This window comes from Artemia franciscana, chromosome 5 (assembly GCF_032884065.1).
Source record: "Artemia franciscana chromosome 5, ASM3288406v1, whole genome shotgun sequence".
Taxonomy (NCBI): Eukaryota; Metazoa; Arthropoda; class Branchiopoda; order Anostraca; family Artemiidae; genus Artemia; species Artemia franciscana.
This window is the reverse complement of record NC_088867.1, coordinates 19,901,583-19,926,066: the sequence shown is the minus strand read 5'-3', so window position 1 is coordinate 19,926,066 and position 24,484 is coordinate 19,901,583. Positions and strand designations below refer to the sequence as shown.

General features: G+C 34.4%; 1 protein-coding gene across 2 annotated transcripts in view; it reads left to right on the top strand.

Moving 5' to 3' along the window:
- The window catches only part of LOC136027074 (tRNA (adenine(58)-N(1))-methyltransferase non-catalytic subunit TRM6-like), a 52,227-nt gene extending 49,649 nt beyond the window's left edge, over positions 1–2,578 (top strand). For both annotated transcript variants that reach the window (XM_065704011.1, XM_065704012.1), the window contains exon 9: positions 2,385–2,578. In XM_065704011.1, coding sequence (XP_065560083.1) covers positions 2,385–2,561 — 177 coding nt within the window. In that variant the 3' untranslated portion in view covers positions 2,562–2,578. The remainder of the gene's footprint in view (positions 1–2,384) is intronic.
- The last annotated feature ends 21,906 nt before the right edge of the window (positions 2,579–24,484 follow it).

Here is a 24,484-nt window from a genome sequence, read left to right as displayed (position 1 = left end):
TGCTCCTGCTTTTGTTGACAATAATGGTTCATCTTTACCATCAAAACTGAATTGTTTGGACTAAAAAATTACTTGACTAGATTATCGAAGTCGTTCCGTAGGATGCTTGAACGTTATGAAAGAGCCCTTTAGATAATTTTCCTTCCAGAATGAGAGGGTATCTTTGCAGCGGCCAAATTGAGGGAAGATCGAAGAATACTCAATTATGCCCTGCATTCCTCTGGAGGCACTGGGGGAACTAAGGTGTAATTTACTGAGAATTGTTGAAGTTGGCAACTAAATTGGCGTAACATGAAAAGCATACATTGCTCCGGTCTGAACCCAGAGAAAATATCACGAGAGAAAAAAGATATACCCGGGAAACTAATTAGGAGAATTGATTCACTGAAGTGGTTGGTTGAAGACAGGCTAAGACAAGTCATGGTTTTAATAGATATTTAAAATAACATTTTTGAAATACTACATCTGATTTAGGAGGTAAATTAATTAGTGTTCTCATTAATTGCGGGAGCTAAGTTTTTGTGAAAAACAGTTTAGTGAAGTACAGAATGATGCATTGCCTTAGAGCTGGCTTATTTCTTATTTAAGCACTGAAAACTTAATATCCGGTAGGCATTGAGTGTTTTTTTGCCTTTTTTTGTAAAAGTCGAAAAGATTCATAAAATTGAATTTAAAATGGACTAGAAAGTTTATTCTAGTTTCTCAGAGTTGCTGGAAGGCAGCGGTGAGAAGTTGGAGTATTTGAAGGGTGAGCAAAACTGGGATAGAATGGTTAGATATAATGAGATGAAGCGATTAGTCCCTATGTTTAATCTCACTCTGACTGAAGTTAACCTACGACTGATTGGGTGTGACATAAAAATGGTCACAGGAACTAAAAATTTTAGAAGACATCTATGTCGTACCGGGAGGACTGAATCTCCAATTTGCCAGATGTGTAAAATGGCCATCGTCAAAACGTCAAAACATCATCGTCAAAGGGCAATCTGATAGAAGAATCGGATAGATATGTTCTATTATATCTATGTCAAGCCGAGGAATATAGTATGGGAATAACAGCTGGCAAAAATAATCAGGTTGGGAGACCGAATTCATCAATGGCCTTCTCAACTGCAAATTAAGTCTAATATTTTTTGCGGTATGTTGGCGATTGGCATTTTGTGGTCTAATCCTCCATTCAAATTGTCGATCTCCTAATCCATGATCGAATGCTTTCAGGGTATTTTGGTAACTTTAGTATGACTTGAAATAACTTTGGATCATCCCATCATGCTCATCATAGAAATTCTCAAACGAACTTGTATATTTCGGGACAGGCTATACAAAAATTAACTGAATTGATTCTTTGTAAGAAACGGAGATAGGTTTTTCCCTTTCAGTGAAAATTTCAAATATTTTTTGCTTTTGAATTCTTCAATATAAATTACAATAAGATAATGGCAAAATAAAAAAAAAAGCACCAATGAGGCTTGAATGCTACCCTTGATACGTGCTTTTTTTTAATTATGTAGGAGCTCCTTTGAATACAATGGCAATCTCAAATTATCTTAATTGTGATAATTACTGCATTTGTACCATTTGCACTTTTTTTACGAAGTTGCGGACACTTTGCCCCAGTCTCAATGGGACATGAGACTGGGGCAGTGATGAAAACACTAACACTGTCAAATATTTGTCAAATGTATTGTATCGTACAGAATGTTGAATACAATTATAGAATTATCATGAAATATGATGTAAAAAATGTAAATGAATATAATTATCGAATATAAAGTATAAAAACTTACTTGAATTAGTCGTGGCTAACAAGAGAGAAAGTTGGCGATAAAAACAAAGGGACTTCAAAAGTTTGTCGAGTTTTAAACGAATTAAACTTATTGAAAACACTGAACTGTATCACAAGAGGCGGTGCATTAGGACTTAACCACAATGCCTTCACCTGCAAGATACCAACCATATCTGGAAGTCCCTCGCAGCCCCTTTTCTGCAGATTTTTCCAAAAAATAAAGTCAATGAGACAGTGGACCATCTACTGATTGAATACAATGCTCCAGAGATCCCATCCAATAGCAGCCATCTGTAGCTATTGCTAACATTTAAAAATCTAAATCTACCATTAGCAGCACCAGAGGTCAGGCGCCCTGACTCGAATCAGCAGTGGAAAAAGATTTACTGAGTATTTTTCATATTCTTACGATCTTTCTGAAGGACTTGACTCCGCGAACTAATTCTGACGAATGAATCTAGTCGCTGATATTCTTCCATAAATCGAACCTAGTCCTAGGATCATAATTAGGTACTAACTAGTTGCCCAATTGTTTGTACTCTTGATGCATTATTTATAACCTTCTCAAATAAGCTTCTCATTTACTTTTCTTTTCTAGCCTTTGACTTCTTCGTATTCTTCATTAAAATCTTCCGGCATGGCTCTGAACTTACGACTAAGTGAAACTTGGATGCGGGAATATCAAGTCCTTCCAAATCGAACTCATCCCGAAATCAATATGAGTGGTGGAGGTGGTTACCTTTTGTATGGTACTACTTGTATTAAAAATGTGTAATTTGTTAACATAGTAAATTTTGTTTAGTCAAGAAGTTCATTTTAGCTTATTAAATAGAGAAGTGATTCTCGGCCAATGTACACTGCCCACCGTTGTACCGTGAAATATTCTTGAGTGTCATGAAATTTTGAACCAGCCTTAAAATTTGAACTGATAAATTTTGAAGTACTGCAAAAATCACCTCATGTGAATGTATTTTTGTTATTATGTGTATATGTGTCCAGTTGCACAGTAGCGGCCTGTGGCTATATGCCGTCCATAACTTGCTCTGTGCTATTTTGTGTCGGGAGGCTGGTTGCGCCAATCGGGAGTGGCAGGGCAGTTACCTCTTTCAATTTTAAGAAAATGGTGAGGAAAGGTAGAGGGTTAATAGCAAGATGAATTGTGACTTTTGGGAAAGAGAAGAGCTAAAAAACTGCGTGTCTAGCTAATCCAAATACCAAATTTGCAACGTCTCGGGAAAGGAAATTAATAGCTTAAGGGATTCAGCCGAAACTTTGAGGGAGAATTGGACGAGAGGGGAGGGGGGGCGGTGGTAAAGTAGATTTATTATTTTAATTTGGCAGAATCTATGGAAGCTTATCAGGAACAATATATTTCGCAACAAAAACATGTTTATATTGATTATTAGTGTGAAATATTCCATTTTTTTCACACCGATCTACTTTAAAATTATGCATTTCTTTTGGTATTACTTTAGCATATAGCTACTTGGCAAGTAATGTTCAAGGGACTCACGGATCTTGCACATATGCAACTTTAGTTGGTTGGAGCAACCGTAATATCTTTTGAATTGCTAGTGATGAATCAACGAGAGAGGACGGTATCCCGTTAGTATGCCAGTGAAAACCCAAGTAGAGAGGGCCTCCGTGCCTATTGCCCACACCTTAAGTACGAAGTTGCTGAAAAAAATGAAAGAAATAGATAACAATGTCGAATAATACTATTACAGGAGAGGGGGGGGGGGGGGGATTGAACACTTCCTGGAAATTTTGAAAAAGGTTTTTTATATTTTCGTTGAAAACATAGGAAAATAGCACAATTAGCCCCCCCCATCACCACTACATTTTGCGAAAAGTAGTTATCCTTGGTCTTGGTGATAAGGTCATAAATTTCATTTGTGCTTGTTTTGCAAACTTTTTTTTTTACTTAAGGCGCAATGTCTTCAACTTCAATGTGGCTGAGGAATAAGGTTTTTTAGTCAAAACTCCTAGAGTTTCGGACCCATATTGGGAGTTGAAGCACCTATTTAAGACACCTCAAGAAAAAACTAAGGAACTGCTATGTATAGCAGTAGGTGACCAAGGTCAGTGTGCAGCATCATTTTCATAATTGTTGAGTGAATTACCTCAAACGCATATCATAATAGACATTCAGAAGAAATATATCCAAGGACTCGCGCCTGAAAGATACAAGTGCTGGCTGGTTTTGGCATGTGACGAAAAAATATCGGAAAAGTAAAATTTCTAAGCCTGATAGCATTTGAACTTGGAGGTCAAGGGTCTAAACCATAAGTATCAGAAATGACTTGCGCCTTCAAAAATCTATATCATATTGTCCTGTGGGCTAAGTTACTTGACTATTAAGGTTCAAGAGGGTCCAAGCAAGTTCGTAGAAAGGTCTGAGAAAAGGTTTCTTCCCCCTGAAAATCATGATTGCCTTTGTTATTACTAGGGTTCTCACCCCATAACTTTAAATAGATTCGAGTGCTTTTGTGTAATATTCGGAGAAGAAGTGTAAATGCATTAGAATCATAGTTCATATCTCACCTGTCCAAGATACTTGCCCTTAGACTTGAAAACCTTTTGGGGGAAAATAGCAGATCATTATATCGAAAACGTAGCGTTGGGGGGATGGTTTTTGAGGGGTATCGTTTCCACTTTCTTCCTCTAATACTGTTGATTGGGAATTCTTATATGAATCTGGTTCAAATAAGATGATCCATGCCTATCATTCTACCAAATAGTCCTTGGCGGGGAAAGTTAGTTTCTGAGGGGTAGAAGGCCCATATTCGTTTTTATTTTATGCAGGTTGACAATCCTTGCACGATTGTTCCCAAGAGGTACAACGAGCTTATCTTTCTTGTAAAACATTGGTTTGGGATGGAAGTATTTTTTTTAATGAACGAGTACCATAGTAATAAATGGAAGCTCTTTAAAAGAGTTAATATGAAAGGGGATTTTCCTCCTCGACACCCCGCTCCTTGCGCTAAAGTTTGATTCTTTCTCGCAACTCTACTTTTTAAAACAATAAAAAACTTTAGCGTAAAGAGCGGGGTGTCGAAGGGAAAAGCCCCTTTCATATACGGAGTAATTTCTGTTCGTTTTAAGTTTTAATGTCGCTCCTTACTTTCATTTCAAAAAACTTGTTTTTTTTTAATTTAATTTCTAAAAGTTTTTGAATTAGTGCATGTCTGATTTTGGCGCTCCGTACATAAATTATTAAAATGAAATTTGCATATTAATTCTTTTTTTGGCTAAATGGCTTTCTCTTAGTTTTGATCAGACGATTTTGAGAAATAAGGGGTGGGGAAGGAGGCCTAGTTGCCATCCAATTTTTCGGTTACTTAAAAAGGCAACTAGAACTTTTAATTTTTAATTAATGTTTTTATTAGTAAAAAATATACGTAACTTAAGAATTAACTTACGTAACAAACTTTTATATTCTTATATTTTTGATTATATATATGAGGGGGTTTGTCCCCTCGTTAATACCTCGCTCTTCACACTAAATCTTAAGTTTTGTCCCAATTCTTTAAGAATGACCCCTGAATCAGAAAGGCCGTAGAATAAATAGTTGAAATTACTAAAAATAATTTAGCATAAAGAGCGAAGCATTTATCTCCTCCTAAATACCTCGCTCTTTATGCTAAGTATGTTTAGAACCCCTCATATGCGTAATAATCTCTGTTCGTTTTAAGTTTTAATGCTTCTCCTTACTTTCAATTGAAAAAACTTTTCATGTTTATATTTTCATTGTTTTTTTTAATAGTAATGCTAGAAAATCCTGCGCCCTTTTCATTGAATTTCTCTTCCCCCATGAAATATTCCTCCAAGGAAAGATCCTCCCATATAGCCCTCTCCCCTGAACCCCATACCCAAACCAAAAAAATCTCCCTGAAAACGTCGGTACACTTCCCAATAACCATTACTGTATGTAAACATTGGTCAAAGTTTGTAACTTGCAGCTCCTCCCCCAGGGACTGTGGGGGTAAAGTCATCCCCAAAGACATATTTATTATGGTTTTCGACTATGCGGAACAAAATGGCTATCTCAAAATTTTGATCTGTTGACTTTGGGAAAAAAATGAGCGTGGGAGGGGGCCTAGGTGCCCTCCAATCTTTTGGTCACCTAAAAAGGGCACTAAAACTTTTCATTTCCGTTAGAATGAGCCCTTTTGCAACACTCTAGGACCACTTGGTCGATACGATGACCTCTGGGAAAAAAAAAACAAAAAAAACAAAACAAACAAACAAATAAACACGCACCCGTGATTTGTCTTCTGGCAAAAAATACGAAATCCCACATTTTCGTCGATTGGACCTTGAAATTTTTTCTATAGAGTTCTCTGATACGATGAATGCGATGGTTTGATTTTCGTTAAGATCCTATGACTTTTAGGGGGTGTTTCCCCCTATTTTCCAAAATAAGGCAAATATTCTCAGGCTCGTAACTTTTGATGACAAAGACTAAATTTGATGAAACTTATATATTTAAAATCAGCAAGAAAATCCAATTCTTTTGATATATCTTATAGCATCGAAATTCCTTTTTTTAGAGTTTCGTTTACTATTGAGCCGGGTCGCTCCTTACTACAGTTCGTTACCACGAACTGTTTGATTAAAATTCTTCTTAAATAAGAAGCTTTTTAAAGTACTAAGAAACTTTACAGTAAAGTGTGAGCTATTGAAGGTAAGGCAGCACCTCTCATATACGGAATGATATCTGACTATTAAGTTTCAATGTTGTTCCTTATTTTCAGTTGAAAAAACCTGTTTTTTTTAACTCAAGTATTTACAGAACATCGTGCAAAGCTTATGGAAGGTTACAGAAAAAAACATCTTCTAATTCCGGAGGTTACTTAATTGACAATCATAGAAGTTAAACATGTTTTAGGTTTTTTTTACAGTAGCCGTCGCTAACTCTTTAAAGAAAAAAAAAATGGTTTTCAATCTTTTATTAAGGACAGTTTCCCGTTTTCGAGGACTTAAATTAAAAAAAATATATATGTAAAAATTGTGACATCCAGCTAATATTATGGCTTTAATTCAGTAAGTAAAACATAAACTAAACGAATTAGTCTTTTTGAGTATGTGGCAGTCAAACAATTCACTGCCACAGATTCGCCGTATCGAGATTTAATTAGATAAATTGGCTAGGACAAGTTGTTAAGACAATGTTGCTCTGGACAGCAGTAACCTTTTTAATTCCCAAGAAGTTTGCCTTAAATTATCAAATATACCTGAAATCAGTAAATAAAGATCCCCTATTAGGTAAATTTTTCTCGATGCAATCAATTTTAGAATATCATCTCCCAAAGAGGCAATCTTGTTTCTTTATGTGAGTTTTTTTTCACTGGTTATGAAATATCCTACCTATTGGTTTGTCTTTAAAAAAAATAAAAATAAAATAAAATAAACGGGTATCCGGGATCTTTCTTCTGGTGAAAAATACGAAGTTCCGCATTGTTGTAGATAAGACCTTGAGACCTCTATAGTAACGTTCTCGGATATGCTGAATCTAATTGCGTGATTTTTATGGAGATCACTAAACTTTTTGGGGTGTTTCTCCCCTTTTTCGAAATTGGGCTGATTTTCTCAAGCATGATAGGTAACACTTTTAATGGAGTTTTGTGTCTTTGGAATCAGCATAAAAAATAAAGATTTTTATGCATCAATTGCTATCAAAATTATTGTTTTTATAGTTTCAGTCACTATTGGACTGAGTCGTTCCTTACTTACAGTTCATTATATGAAACTTTTTGATATGATGAGGATGTATTCTAATATTTTGAAATAGAAAACTGCCCCAAGAAAATATGAAGTTGAGGAAAAACCATAGACATCAAGGAACTTCGGGGAAGTGGGTAGGTTGGAAAATTTTCTAAGGAGCAATAGCTTTGTTCATTTTAAGTTTCAATTTCTATCAATATTTTTATCAGAAAGGCTTTTCTTAGTTCATGATATGGATACTTCAATCTCGTGTTGTATCTTTTGAATGGGTCTGAACTCACACTTGATGTACAGGCGCACATAGCTAATATTCGATAGTAGGGAGAGGCTTGAATTTTAACAGAAGATTATTTCTGGTATAATGTTCTCTAAGGAGTTATGATCTTGTATGAAGCTTCATTAAAGGGGGGTGCTCTAGGCCCTCAAAAAAATGTCTTGATAACCAAAGTTCCTCGGGGAGGAAATTTTGTAGTGGATTTTGGGTGCAAGAACTCTCTCACCATGCAGGTATGGCTTGGATGTGTACTCTAACTGTTCGAGGATTTTACTTCTTCTAATTTGAGTCACAGCTGGATTCTGCCCCCCTCCCCTATCCTCCATCCTATAGCTCTTTTCGTAATGTTACTACTGCTTTACTGGCTTTAATTTTAAAAAAGAAGACTTCCACAAGCTTGTAACATGTTCAACTTTAAAAATGCTGACAAAACACCAAGTTTACAGATTCTGGTTCTCGTGAAGCAAACATTAAGCCTGATTCCTTTTTTTAATAGTCTGTACTGTTATGACCTGTGATTGTGTTCAATTACTGTCATATTGAATTAAAATCAAGTAGTTGTGTGCATCAAGCCATGGCTAATTGCAGAAAAAGTCGATTGAATGAGAGGCAAATATGGCATAAGCCCTTATTAGGACTGTATAAAAATGATGTTAGTTCATTTGTTAATAGATTAGTCTATCTATCATCCGTCCATGCGTAATTCCTAGGGAAGAACTAAGGTGGATAGTCATAGAACTAAGATAGTCACAGAACCTGGATTGTTGTAGAAAACGACAAGACAGATAGTCCAATTGAGTGAGAGGCAAATCTGGCATAAGCCCTTATTAGGACTGTATAAAAATGATGTCAGTTCATTTGTTAATAGATAAGTAAATCTATCATCCATCCATGCGTCATTCTTTGGGTGGAACTAAGGTAGATAGTCATAGAACATATAGCTTTTCAAGTGTTTGGTTAAATGGCACGGGTAAACGGCGGGTGTAGGTATGACTCTTTTGTTGGACCAATACTTTAATACCTTGATACTCAGATCAAGTTATGTAAGCAGTCAAGACACTATAAAGAAGCGGCTCAAAATATCCGTCCTCTGAATAGAAAACAGAAAGAAAGTAAAAATATACAGAGTACTACAAAAGAACTGCTTATCTTAAAAGTGAAAAATTAAAAAGGTTAGCAAGGAGGTAAAAAAGGAGAAGTGCTCAAGTGCTGCAAACCCTGGGCTGAAACCAACCATATAGAAACTACATCCACTCTTATGTTTCTCAAGTACTCTATGTAAAGTTTCATGTTTCAAGCTTGTCTGGTTTAGCTGATTTTCCTTGCGAAGCAGAAACTGTTCCTCAGTTGGTGTCTATTGTCATGACATCATATTTCATTGTCTTGGGTTTCGGCTTGATTCTTTAATTTGTAATTCATATTAGGGGAATTTTTATATTGTGCATTATGGCTGTAATATTATCTTGAAAAAATGTTCGTGTTTCTGGCTTGATTAGTTTAGCTTATTTTTCCGTGATACCAAAATAAGTGAATACACGCGCGGGACTTCTACCACATTCGGACTGAAGGTTTCCAGTCCACAATCTTACGAAACTCACTTTTTCTGATGGAAGTAAAGAGTGAAATCGACTCATGATATTTACCGGTTTGGCAGAATTCTGAAAGGCCAGTGCTTTACTGAAAACACAAAACTGTCACAACAATACAGGATTAGGAAGAGATAAGCCCTAAGTAGAATGCAGAAAATAAAAGATCTATGAGGCTCTCAATAGTTCTTTATCGGCAACAAAATTTAAAAAACAATAGCATATAATTTTAATTGTCCCAAAAGCTCAAGAATTCTTACTATTCAGTAAAAGTTTTGTTTTTTAGAATACTTCAAATATAGGGAAATATACACGCACGGGACTTCTACCGCATTCGGACTGAAGGTTTCCAATCCACAATCTTACGATGGAAGGGGCTTTTTCTGATGGGACTTTATGATGGGATTTTTTCTGATGGAAGTAAAGAGTAAAATCGACTCATGATATTTCCCTATTTGCTGCCTAAACTGCAAAGCGATCAATTTTGTCCGTTTTAAGTTTTAACTTCGATCTTTAATCCCATCAGGAAACTTTTCTGTTTTTTTTAATTAATTTTGTTCATGTTTAGATTTAAAAAATGTGATGCACATAAAACCTTTCAAAAGTATATCTGTTTGACTTAGGTGAGGAAACTAAACATATCAAAATGACAAGGCGAAATGGCATGTCAACATGTCACTAAACATTTTGTCAAAACTTGGCACTAAATATAAGTTTTATTTCGTTCCCTTAAACTTTCCCTTAAAAAAGAGATTTTAAAAATCTCCATTTTTTTCACAAACGGGGTCCAAGATAAGATAAGACTTATTCATCATGAAATACGCATAAAATACTACATTTTACTATCCCCTCCAAAGGCTCTTTGGCCTGTAAAGAAGCGACTTACTCAGAGAAGAAAAAAAAACAAAATAAAATAATCACTTACTCATAGAGAGAAGAGCAAAAAGGAGAAGAAAAGAAAAGGTAAATAGATTGAAACTATATAAAACAAAACTAAATAGATTGAATAGACCAAATTAATTAAATAGATCAGTAGATTAAACAGACTCCAATGAAATAATAATAAATATATATATGTATAAAAAATAAAAAATAAATAGATAAAATAACTTCTAAGAAACCAAAGAATTTGTAACTATCTTTTTGAACAAACCGAATGAGTGGCACCTTCGAATTGATTCGGGCAACTTATTCCACACAGTATGACTCGCAATTAAAGAATTAAAATGTCAACTTACACACCGAGTAAAAGGAACTTGAATATGATTTTTGGTATTACGAAGATTATAATTATTCTGATCAGAGGTAAAAGATGGCGGAACACTTAAGGGATGGGGGAGGTCATCCTGAGGCTGAGATCAAGTAAATCATGCACACAAAAGAATATAGAGTGACTCGAAATCAAGTAATGGGATAACTCCTGAACGATTAGTTTCCTTAATGAGGTTTCTAGGTTTATGGTAAACCTTAGAAAGTGGTTTTAACAATAAAGGAAAGGTTGACATCCATACTGTTGGGCACTAAGAAACTTAAGATTGGATAAAGCAATGAAAAAGGATTTTCAAAATTGATCCAGGGAAAGCATGTTTAAGTTTCCTTAAAATACCGAGACTCCTGCATATCTTCATTTTAATTAAATCAATATGACGTTTGAAAGACGAGTTTCCATCAACAAGAATGCTCAACAAACGAATATATCGATCCTTAGATCTATGAATTATCCCATTTGACTGATGAATTTCTGATAACTGGGGGTAAATCTGAGAAACATGCGAAAATATAAAAAAACGGACTTGGAAGAATTTAGGATAAGATAATTAGTATCAAGCCATAAAATTACACTGTCAAACAGATTTGCCAAATTTAATCGAAGCTCCGACTCGTAATTTCCCGAAGTGCCAAGTGTGCTGTCATCAGTAAAACAAACAAGGACATCAGAAGATGGCGAACTATAGTTGGCACTATGGGCAAGGGGAGGCTTAGGATGACGAATTCTACAGCAATTAATAAGTTTCTGCTTTTTTACCACATTAAAAAGATCATTTACATAAATCAAAAATAGCACAGGCCCTAAAACTGATCTCTGAGGGACGCCAAAATTCACTCTTGAGGGTGAACGGGAAGTGATTAACCTATCATTCAAATAAGACTGAAACCAAGAAAATACATTACCCTAATACCAAAATAAGACACCTTCGATAGAAGAATGTCATGGGTTAAGGAATCGAATGCCTTACGAATATCCATGAATATAGCAGCCGGAATTAGTCCTGAATCCAATGCAAAATGTATAAAATTCAAAAGGGTCAAACAGGCTTGTTCAGTGGAGTGCTTCATTCGGAAACCAAATTAAAAAATCATGAAGAAATTATTTTAGATTCTAGAAAAGTAAGGAGACGAGAAAGCATAGCATTTTCGAAGATTTTACTAAATACTGATAAAATTGAAATTGGTCGATAATTTGCTGAATCAAATCTTGGTCTACCTTTGTACAGAACAATAATCCGAGCACGCTTGAGAGCATTCGGAAAAACTGCACATTTAAATGAAAGATTAAAAAGTTGTCTTAGAGGCACAACTATAAGAGGAGGAATAGATTTAACTACCTTAGTAAGAATAGAATTTGGCAGAGATGAGGACGAGTTTTTCAAGCCAAGCGGCTTATTATCCTCGGTATGTTAAAAGAGTTAAAGATACAAATTTAACTATTTATGACATTTGTCCTATATGAAATACATAGAGATTTTCAAAAATTAGTGTCACTGACTCTAAAACATTAATTTTAAGTGGGGCGTGTTATCACGGGATTTTTCAAGCCTTACAGATGGCGAAAGACTGCTTGAATGAGTTTGAAAACCGATTTTTAATTTATGGACTGTGTTTTAGTGGCGCCAAGTTACAAAAATGCAGCAGCGAGAAAGGATTTTTTTTCAATCCCCTTACTGTTGTCTTTAAACTAGTTTTGTTATGTTGGTTGTAAATTCATTAATTGGTTGTTTTACTGCACAATTTATATTCAGTCGTGCCATAGGGGGGGAGGACATTTGTGCCCCTAAATTGTTTGCCCCTTTACTGGATTAAGAAAATAGTTTTTGTTATCGTCATTTAAAAATCGAAAAAAGTATGATCGTAAACCGTTTTGACCATGGAGAACCGATGAAATTTTTGCATATGTATAACTTTCAACTCAATCTGTTCATCTCAACTGCAACTCAATGCCATTAAGCCCTCAAAACTCAACCCCAATTTAACCCAATTCATTTGACTCATCTCTCACGCAGCTCATCCCTCATTCAATTCAACATTCATTTTATTCAATCTTAACTCAATTCGACCTAGCCTTAATTTTGAATGGAAGTTGAGGTAAAAGGGAGTTAAAATGCATTGGGTTGAGCTACACACACATCAAGAAGCAAATTTTGTTCTTATTTAGTATTAGTTTTAATGACTAAAAATTCGCGCTCAACAATTTAACGTAAAACAAAATACAAATGTTATAAAGTTTGAAATTCTTAATAAATATAGGAGTCCGCCTAAAAATTCAGAGCAAATATGTATGCCTACTGATTCTAAATTAACAAATTTCTAATAATCATTATGCCAGATTGGTATATTTGTTCACGTCACAATCAAAATACTCCAACGTAATTGCATAAAAAAAGGTGTCTCGAGCGGGATTTGAAACCGTTGAGAAATTACTTCAATAACAAGATAATAAGATATTTCAGTCGGCTGGAAGTGGTAGCGCACTTCTGTAACTCATGTGAGGGCCGGGACCAGTGGATGGTTTGAGGATGGGGTTCCTCTGACATGTAAAATTCAGAGCAAATATGCATGCCTACTGATTCTAAATTAACAAATTTCTAATAATCATTATGCCAGATTGGTATATTTGTTCACGTCACAATCAAAATACTCCAACGTAATTGCATAAAAAAGGTGTCTCGAGCGGGATTTGAAACCGTTGAGAAATTACTTCAATAACAAGATAATAAGATATTTCAGTCGGCTGGAAGTGGTAGCGCACTTCTGTAACTCATGTGAGGGCCGGGACCAGTGGATGGTTTGAGGATGGGGTTCCTCTGACATGATTGCCCATGTTGAATAGGCGTCCGCACTAAGTCTTGCGTCAACATCGTGAACCGAGCGGAAGCATGGATCACGAGGTTGCTTAAAGAGGTGTGTACCGGGCCAGAGGGGAAACCCAGCAGCCAGAAGCGCCCGCGTTAGACAGTAGTGGGACAGCGCCTGTGAGTGGGGGTTATGTTGGAGCCTATCCAACATAATCAGACCTGGTTCTATTTTGAATATTTTTGGCGAATTCATTTTTTAAGAAATCGATTAGGTTAAGACCGTGGAATTGTGACAATTCGTAATGCACTCTTAAAAGTGTAAAGGACCCCAAATACATGTATTTCCCCTCCCCCCTTGGTCTATTTACACCTGAAAAACGGTATTTTAAACTTTTTTTTTATATTTTAGAATTATATAGTTTTTCAGGCCAGTATTTTTGTCATTGTTATAACATTGAACTGTGATATTAAATAAACAAATTAATTAATTAAATTTGACAAGCTTTTCGTCAGTAAAATACATAACTTTAAAAAATCAGTCGATTCCTAAAATAATTGAACCTTCAAAGAAAACCTACGCTTTTTTAACCCGCTTGGTTTTACATGTATTTAGCTTCTTTTTTTACATCTATTTGCCTCTTTCTCAATTCGGCTATCTGTCTTGGCTTTTTCTACAATTAGCCATGACTTGATGCCCAAAACTATTCTATTTTAATTCAATCAGCGGGCTTTGCTTTTGCGAATTTGTATTTAGCTTTGTTTTTGCGAAACTGTCACCCACATTTTTCTTTTTATATATGGCACTCAGGCACCCACATAAATACAAATGGACATATTTGTCAGGTAAGCTTAATGAAAACCCCGCCATTAGAATCAGAAGGTCACAGAGTTCTATTGTAGAGGTTTAAAGCTATTGTAACGTTGAACTGTGAACATAAATAAACATATTAATTGATTAAATTTGACAAGCTTTTCCTCATCTAACTTTTAAAAAATCAGTCGATTCCTAAAAGAATTGAACCTTCAAAGAAGACCTGCACTTTTTTAAGCTACTTGGTTTTACATGTATTTAGCTTTGTTTTTGCGAATTTGTCACCAACATTTTTTCTTTTTATATATGGCACTCTGGCACCCATATAAATACAAATGGGCATCTTTTTCGTTAAAAATTGAATTCATGCTTTTTAATATATATATATATATATATATATATATATATATATATATATATATATATATATATATATATATATATATATATATATATATATATATATATATATATATATATATATATATATATATATATATATATATATATATATATATATATATATATATATATATATATATATATATATATATATATATATATATATATATATATATATATATATATATATATATATATATATATATATATATATATATATATATATATATATATATATATATATATATATATATATATATATATATATATATATATATATATATATATATATATTATATTATATATACATATAAAATTATTATATTATATTTTGTTTTATTATATTTTATATTTTATATATTATTATAATGTTATATATATATATATATATATATATATATATATATATATATATATATATATATATATATATATATATATATAAATATATATATTATTATATGTATATTATATTATATATACATATAAAATTATTATATTATATTTTGTTTTATTATATTTTATATTTTATATATTATTATAATGTTATATATATATATATATATATATATATATATATATATATATATATATATATATATATATATATATATATATATATATATATATATATATATATATATATATATATATTGTACAGCTTTCCACCTAGCCAAAACGAACGAATCAGAATTTAATTTTATTCTCCTTGTTACCGTTAGCTTTGTTCTAAAAAGAGTCAAATTTCCTAATGGGAACAAAAATACCTCTGGATAGGCCTGGATCGAATAGGTGCGGGGCCCGATTGGATTTGTTTTTGCGGGACCCTATCTAAATATCAAATATTAAAATAAGATTAAGTTCCGTATATATTTTACCGTATAATTATCTATTAATCAAGATCCCGGCAATGCTGTATCCATTTACTAGGTCATAATTTCCTTAAGGGGCGCCATTGACCAAGCAAACCCTACAGCGCGATTTGCAATCACGGCTCTATTTAGGGAAATTCGTGAAAAGTCCCTTTCGCAGATATTATGCCACGCCATAAAGTGGTAATACTACGAATTAACTGGATAAAAAATCCAAATATTTCTTTTCTCAAAAAATTAACTGTTTGTTTTTAACGTAATACTTTCCAGGACATTACCAACAATTTTCCTTTTCTCTTATTTGTTAATCCCAGTAGCCGCAAGAGGCACCCAATTTAGTTATTTTATTTTAGCATTACAACATAGGAAGTTTTCAAATTTCTCGTTATCTACAGTTTTTTTTTTAATATGTTCCTGAGAAGTATCATCTTGACATATATAATATAAAATTCAAATCAAACAGTTCAAGAAGTTTGACTCTTTCTCACAACTGTACTATTTAAAATAATTAAAAACTTTAGCGTAAAAAACGGGGCGTTTTAGGATTGGACAACCCCTTTCATATACGGAATAATTTCTGTTCGTTTTAGGTTTTAATGTCGCTCCTTACTTTCAGTTAATAAAAAACTTATTTTATTTAATACAAATAATAGAGTTATATTACCCCTTTGGGCAAGGTAAGCTAATTTGTACAATAGACGAAGAACCAGGAGAGCCACAATTGCAAATAATTTCTGTTATTGGCAGCCAATGAAAACACTTCTCTTAGAGAATGTTGTTTTTGTGCATCTTTTTGTGCTGGGCAAAGTAAATGATTATTATTTTCAAGTAGGAATTTACTTAGTTTCCATTTAAATCACCTGATTTTGATTTCTTTCCCTGTAATTGGTAACATATTATGATGTAAAAACGTATTATGATGTAACATATTATGATGTATCATGAAATATGATGTAAAAAATGTAAATGAATATATTTATCGAATATAAAGTATTAAAACTTACGTGAATTAGTCGTGGCTAACAAGAGAGAAAGTTGGCGATAAAACCAATGGTACTTCAAAAGTTTGTCAAGTTTTAAACGAATTAAACTTATTGAAAACACTGAACTGTATCACAAGAGGCGGTGCATTAGGACTTAACCACAATGCCTTCACCTGCAAGATACCAATCATATCTAGAAGTCCCTCGCAGCCTTTTTTCTGCAGATTTTTCCAAAAAATAAAGTCAATGAGACAGTGGACGATCTACTGATTGAATGCAATGCTCCAGAGATCCCATCCAATAGCAGCCATCTGTAGCTATTGCTAACATTTAAAAAACTAAATCTACCATTAGGAGCACCAGAGGTCAGGCGCCCTGACTCGAATCAGCAGTGGAAAAAGATTTACTGAGTATTTTTCATATTCTTACGATCTTTCTGAAGGACTTGACTCCGCGAACTAATTCTGACGAATGAATCCAGTCGCTGATATTCTTCCATAAATCGAACCTAGTCCTAGGATCATAACTAGGTACTAACTAGTTGCCCAATTGTTTGTACTCTTGATGCAGTATTTATAACCTTCTCAAATAAGCTTCTCATTTACTTTTCTTTTCTAGCCTTTGACTTCTTCATATTCTTCATTAAAATCTTCCGGCATGGCTCTGAACTTACGACTAAGTGAAACTTGGATGCGGGAATATCAAGTTCTTCCAAATCGAACTCATCCCGAAATCAATGTGAGTGGTGGATGTGGTTACCTTTTGTGTGGTACTACTTGTATTAAAAATGTGTAATTTGTTAACATAGTAAATTTTGTTTAGTCAAGAAGTTCATTTTAGCTTATTAAATAGAGCAGTGATTCTCAGCCAATGTACACTGCCCACCATTGTACCGTGAAATGTTCTTGAGTGTCATGAAATTTTGAACCAGCCTTAAAATTTGAACTGATAAATTTTGAAGTTCTGCAAAAATCACCTCATGTGAATGTATTTTCGTTATTATGTGTATATGTGTCCAGTTGCACAGTGGCGGCCTGTGGCTATATGCCGTCCATAACTTGCTCTGTGCTATTTTGTGTCGGGAGGCTGGTTGCGCCAATCGGGAGTGGGAGGGCAGTTACCTCTTTCAATTTTAAGAAAATGGTGAGGAAAGGTAGAGGGTCAATAGCAAGATGAATTGTAACTTTTGGGAAAGAGGAGGGCTAAAAAACTGCGTGTCTAGCTAATCCAAATACCAAATTTGCAACGTCTCGGGAAAGAAACACCATATTAAGTCTCGTCACCATTTTAAGAAAATGGTGAGGAAAGGTAGAGGGCCAATAGCAAGATGAATTTTGACTTTTGGGAAAGAGGAGAGCTAAAAAACTGCAAATACCAAATTTATGGTCTAGCTAATCCAAATACCAAATTTGCAACGTCTCGGGAAAGGAAATTAATAGCTTAAGGGATCCAGCCGAAACTTTGAGGGAGAATTGGACGAGAGGGGAGGGGGGGGTGGTGGTAAAGTAGATTTATTATTTTAATTTGGCGGAATCTATGGAAGCTTATCAGGAACAATATATTTCGCAACAATAACATGTTTATATTTATTATTAGTGTGAAATATTCCATTTTTTTTACACCGATCTACTTTAAAATTATGCATTTCTTTTGGTATTACTTTAGCATATAGCTAATTGACAAGTAATGTTCAAGGGATTCACGGATCTTGCACATATGCAACTGTAGTTGGTTGGAGCTACCATAATATCTTTTGAATTACTAGTGATGAATCAAAGAGAGAGGACGGTATCCCGTTAGTAAGCCAGTGAAAACCCAAGTAGAGAGGGCCTCCGTGCCTATTACCCACACATTAAGTACGAAGTTGCTGTAAAAAAAAAAATGAAAGAAATAGATAACAATGTCGAATAATACTATTACAGGAGGGGGGGGGTTGAACACTTCCTGGAAATTTTGAACAAGGTTTTTTTATATTTTCGTTGAAAACTTAAGAAAATAGCAAAATTAGCCCCCCCCCCATCACCACTACATTTTGCAAAAAGTAGTTATCCTTGGTCTTGGTGATAAGGTCATAATTGGCCTTTGTTGTTGTTTCGCAAACTTTTTTTTTTACTTAAGGCGCAATGACTTCAACTTCAATGTGGCTGAGGAATAAGGTTTTTTAGTCAAAACTCCTAGAGTTTCGGACCCATGTCGGGAGTTGAAGCACCTATTTAAGACACCCCAAGAAAAAACTAAGGAACTGCTATATATGGCAGTAGGTGACCAAGGTCACTGTGCAGCATCATTTTCATAATTGTTGAGTGAATTACCTCAAACGCATATCATAATAGACATTCAGAAGAAATATATCCAAGGACTCGAGCCTGAAAGATACAAGTGCTGGCTGGTTTTGGCATGTGACGAAAAAATATCGGAAAAATAAAATTTCTAAGCCTGATAGCATTTGAACTTGGAGGTCAGGGGTCTAAACCATAAGGATCAGAAATGACTTACGCCTTCAAAAATCTATCTCATATTGTCCTGTGGGCCAAGTTACTTGACTATTAAGGTTCAAGAGGGTCCAAGCAAGCTCGTAGAAAGGTCTGAGAAAAGTTTCTTCCCCCTGAAAATCATGATTGTCTTTGTTATTACTAGGGTTCTCACCCCATAACTTTTAAATAGATTCGAGTGCTTTTGTGTAATATTCGGAGAAGAAGTGTAAATGCATTAGAATCATAGTTCATATCTCACCTGTCCAAGATACTTGCCCTTAGACTTGAAAACCTTTTGGGGGAAAATAGCAGATCATTATATCGAAAACGTAGCGTTGGGGGGATGGTTTTTGAGGGGTATCGTGTCCACTTTCTGCCTCTAATACTGTTGATTGGGAATTCTTATATGAATCTGGTTCAAATAAGATGATCCATGCCTATCATTCTACCAAATAGTCCTTGGCGGGGAAAGTTAGTTTCTGAAGGGTAGAAGGCCCATATTCGTTTTTATTTTATGTAGGTTGACAATCATTGCACGATTGTTCCCAAGAGGTACAACGAGCTTATCTTTCTTGTAAAACATTGGTTGGGGATGGAAGTATTTTTTTTAATGAACGAGTACCATAGTAATAAATGAAAGCTCTTTAAAAGAGTTAATATGAAAGGGGATTTTCTTCCTTGACACCCCGCTCCTTGCGCTAAAGTTTGATTCTTTCTCGCAACTCTACTTTTTAAAACAATAAAAAACTTTAGCGTAAAGAGCGGGGTGTCGAAGGGAAAAGCCCCTTTCATATACGGAGTAATTTCTGTTCGTTTTAAGTTTTAATGTCGCTCCTTACTTTCATTTCAAAAAACTCGTTTTTTTTAATTTAATTTCTAAAAGTTTTTGGATTAGTGCATGTCTGATTTTGGCTCTCCGTACATAAATTATTAAAATGAAATTTGCATATTAATTTTTTTTGGCTAAATGGCTTTCTCTTAGTTTTGATCAGACGATTTTGAGAAATAAGGGGTGGGGAAGGAGGCCTAGTTGCCCTCCAATTTTTCGGTTACTTAAAAAGGCAACTAGAACTTTTAATTTTTAATTAATGTTTTTATTAGTAAAAAATATACGTAACTTAAGAATCAACTTCCGTAACAAACTTTTATATTCTTATATTTTTGATTATATATATGAGGGGGTTTGTCCCCTCGTTAATACCTCGCTCTTCACACTAAATCTTAAGTTTTGTCCCAATTCTTTAAGAATGACCCCTGAATCAGAAAGGCCGTAGAATAAATAGTTGAAATTACTAAAAATAATTTAGCATAAAGAGCGAAGCATTTATCTCCTCCTAAATACCTCGCTCTTTATGCTAAGTATGTTTAGAACCCCTCATATGCGTAATAATCTCTGTTCGTTTTAAGTTTTAATGCTTCTCCTTACTTTCAATTGAAAAAACTTTTCATGTTTATATTTTCATTGTTTTTTTTTTAATAGTAATGCTAGAAAATCCTGCGCCCTTTTCATTGAATTTCTCTTCCCCCATGAAATATTCCTCCAAGGAAAGATCCTCCCATATAGCCCTCTCCCCTGAACCCCATACCCAAACCAAAAAAATCTCCCTGAAAACGTCGGTACACTTCCCAATAACCATTACTGTATGTAAACATTGGTCAAAGTTTGTAACTTGCAGCCCCTCCCCCAGGGACTGTGGGGGTAAAGTCATCCCCAAAGACATATTTATTATGGTTTTCGACTATGCGGAACAAAATGGCTATCTCAAAATTTTGATCTGTTGACATTGGGAAAAAAATGAGCGTGGGAGGGGGCCTAGGTGCCCTCCAATCTTTTGGTCACCTAAAAAGGGCACTAAAACTTTTCATTTCCGTTAGGATGAGCCCCTTTACAACACTCTAGGACCACTTGGTCGATACGATGACCTCTGGGAAAAAAAAAACAAAAAAAAAAACAAACAAACAAATAAACACGCACCCGTGATTTGTCTTCTGGCAAAAAATACGAAATTCCACATTTTCGTCGATTGGACCTTAAAATTTTTTCTATAGAGTTCTCTGATACGATGAATGCGATGGTTTGATTTTCGTTAAGATCCTATGACTTTTAGGGGGTGTTTCCCCCTATTTTCCAAAATAAGGCAAATATTCTCAGGCTCGTAACTTTTGATGACAAAGACTAAATTTGATGAAACTTATATATTTAAAATCAGCAAGAAAATCCAATTCTTTTGATATATCTTATAGCATCGAAATTCTTTTTTTTAGAGTTTCGTTTACTATTGAGCCGGGTCGCTCCTTACTACAGTTCGTTACCACGAACTGTTTGATTAAAATTCTTCTTAAATAAGAAGCTTTTTAAAGTACTAAGAAACTTTACAGTAAAGTGTGAGCTATTGAAGGTAAGGCAGCACCTCTCATATACGGAATGATATCTGACTATTAAGTTTCAATGTTGTTCCTTATTTTCAGTTGAAAAAACCTGTTTTTTTTAACTCAAGTATTTACAGAACATCGTGCAAAGCTTATGGAAGGTTACAGAAAAAAACATCTTCTAATTCCGGAGGTTACTTAATTGACAATCATAGAAGTTAAACATGTTTTAGGTTTTTTTTTACAGTAGCCGTCGCTAACTCTTTAAAGAAAAAAAAAATGGTTTTCAATCTTTTATTAAGGACAGTTTCCCGTTTTCGAGGACTTAAATTAAAAAAAATATATATGTAAAAATTGTGACATCCAGCTAATATTATGGCTTTAATTCAGTAAGTAAAACATAAACTAAACGAATTAGTCTTTTTGAGTATGTGGCAGTCAAACAATTCACTGCCACAGATTCGCCGTATCGAGATTTAATTAGATAAATTGGCTAGGACAAGTTGTTAAGACAATGTTGCTCTGGACAGCAGTAACCTTTTTAATTCCCAAGAAGTTTGCCTTAAATTATCAAATATACCTGAAATCAGTAAATAAAGATCCCCTATTAGGTAAATTTTTCTCGATGCAATCAATTTTAGAATATCATCTCCCAAAGAGGCAATCTTGTTTCTTTATGTGAGTTTTTTTTTCACTGGTTATGAAATATCCTACCTATTGGTTTGTCTTTAAAAAAAAATAAAAATAAAATAAACGGGTATCCGGGATCTTTCTTCTGGTGAAAAATACGAAGTTCCGCATTGTTGTAGATAAGACCTTGAGACCTCTATAGTAACGTTCTCGGATATGCTGAATCTAATTGCGTGATTTTTATGGAGATCACTAAACTTTTTGGGGTGTTTCTCCCCTTTTTCGAAATTGGGCTGATTTTCTCAAGCATGATAGGTAACACTTTTAATGGAGTTTTGTGTCTTTGGAATCTGCATAAAAAATAAAGATTTTTATGCATCAATTGCTATCAAAATTATTGTTTTTATAGTTTCAGTCACTATTGGACTGAGTCGTTCCTTACTTACAGTTCATTATATGAAACTTGTTGATATGATGAGGATGTATTCTAATATTTTGAAATAGAAAACTGCCCCAAGAAAATATGAAGTTGGGGAAAAACCATAGACATCAAGGAACTTCGGGGAAGTGGGTAGGTTGGAAAATTTTCTAAGGAGCAATAGCTTTGTTCATTTTAAGTTTCAATTTCTATCAATATTTTTATCAGAAAGGCTTTTCTTAGTTCATGATATGGATACTTCAATCTCGTGTTGTATCTTTTGAATGGGTCTGAACTCACACTTGATGTACAGGCGCACATAGCTAATATTCGATAGTAGGGAGAGGCTTGAATTTTAACAGAAGATTATTTCCAGTATAATGTTCTCTAAGGAGTTATGATCTTGTATGAAGCTTCATTAAAGGGGGGTGCTCTAGGCCCTCAAAAAAATGTCTTTATAACCAAAGTTCCTCGGGGAGGAAATTTTGTAGTGGATTTTGGGTGTAAGAACTCTCTCACTATGCAGGTATGGCTTGGATGTGTGCTCTAACTGTTCGAGGATTTTACTTCTTCTAATTTGAGTCACAGCTGGATTCTGCCCCCCTCCCCTATCCTCCATCCTATAGCTCTTTTCGTAATGTTACTACTGCTTTACTGGCTTTAGTTTTAAAAAAGAAGACTTCCACAAGCTTGTAACATGTTTAACTTTAAAAATGCCGACAAAACACCAAGTTTACAGATTCTGGTTCTCGTGAAGCAAACATTAAGCCTGATTCCTTTTTTTAATAGTCTGTACTGTTATGACCTGTGATTGTGTTCAATTACTGTCATATTGAATTAAAATCAAGTAGTTGTGTGCATCAAGCCATGGCTAATTGCAGAAAAAGTCGATTGAATGAGAGGCAAATATGGCATAAGCCCTTATTAGGACTGTATAAAAATGATGTCAGTTCATTTGTTAATAGATAAGTAAATCTATCATCCATCCATGCGTCATTCTTTGGGTGGAACTAAGGTAGATAGTCATAGAACATATAGCTTTTCAAGTGTTTGGTTAAATGGCACGGGTAAACGGCGGGTGTAGGTATGACTCTTTTGTTGGACCAATACTTTAATACCTTGATACTCAGATCAAGTTATGTAAGCAGTCAAGACACTATAAAGAAGCGGCTCAAAATATCCGTCCTCTGAATAGAAAACAGAAAGAAAGTAAAAATATACAGAGTACTACAAAAGAACTGCTTATTTTAAAAGTGAAAAATTAAAAAGGTTAGCAAGGAGGTAAAAAAGGAGAAGTGCTCAAGTGCTGCGAACCCTGGGCTGAAACCAACCATATAGAAACTACATCCACTCTTATGTTTCTCAATTACTCTATGTAAAGTTTCATGTTTCAAGCTTGTCTGGTTTAGCTGATTTTCCTTGCGAAGCAGAAACTGTTCCTCAGTTGGTGTCTATTGTCATGACATCATATTTCATTGTCTTGGGTTTCGGCTTGATTCTTTAATTTGTAATTCATATTAGGGGAATTTTTATATTGTGCATTATGGCTGTAATATTATCTTGAAAAAATGTTCGTGTTTCTGGCTTGATTAGTTTAGCTTATTTTTCCGTGATACCAAAATAAGTGAATACACGCGCGGGACTTCTACCGCATTCGGACTGAAGGTTTCCAGTCCACAATCTTACGAAACTCACTTTTTCTGATGGAAGTAAAGAGTGAAATCGACTCATGATATTTACCGGTTTGGCAGAATTCTGAAAGGCCAGTGCTTTACTGAAAACACAAAACTGTCACAACAATACAGGATTAGGAAGAGATAAGCCCTAAGTAGAATGCAGAAAATAAAAGATCTATGAGGCTCTCAATAGTTCTTTATCGGCAACAAAATTTAAAAAAACAATAGCATATAATTTTAATTGTCCCAAAAGCTCAAGAATTCTTACTATTCAGTAAAAGTTTTGTTTTTTAGAATACTTCAAATATAGGGAAATATACACGCACGGGACTTCTACCGCATTCGGACTGAAGGTTTCCAATCCACAATCTTACGATGGAAGGGGCTTTTTCTGATGGGACT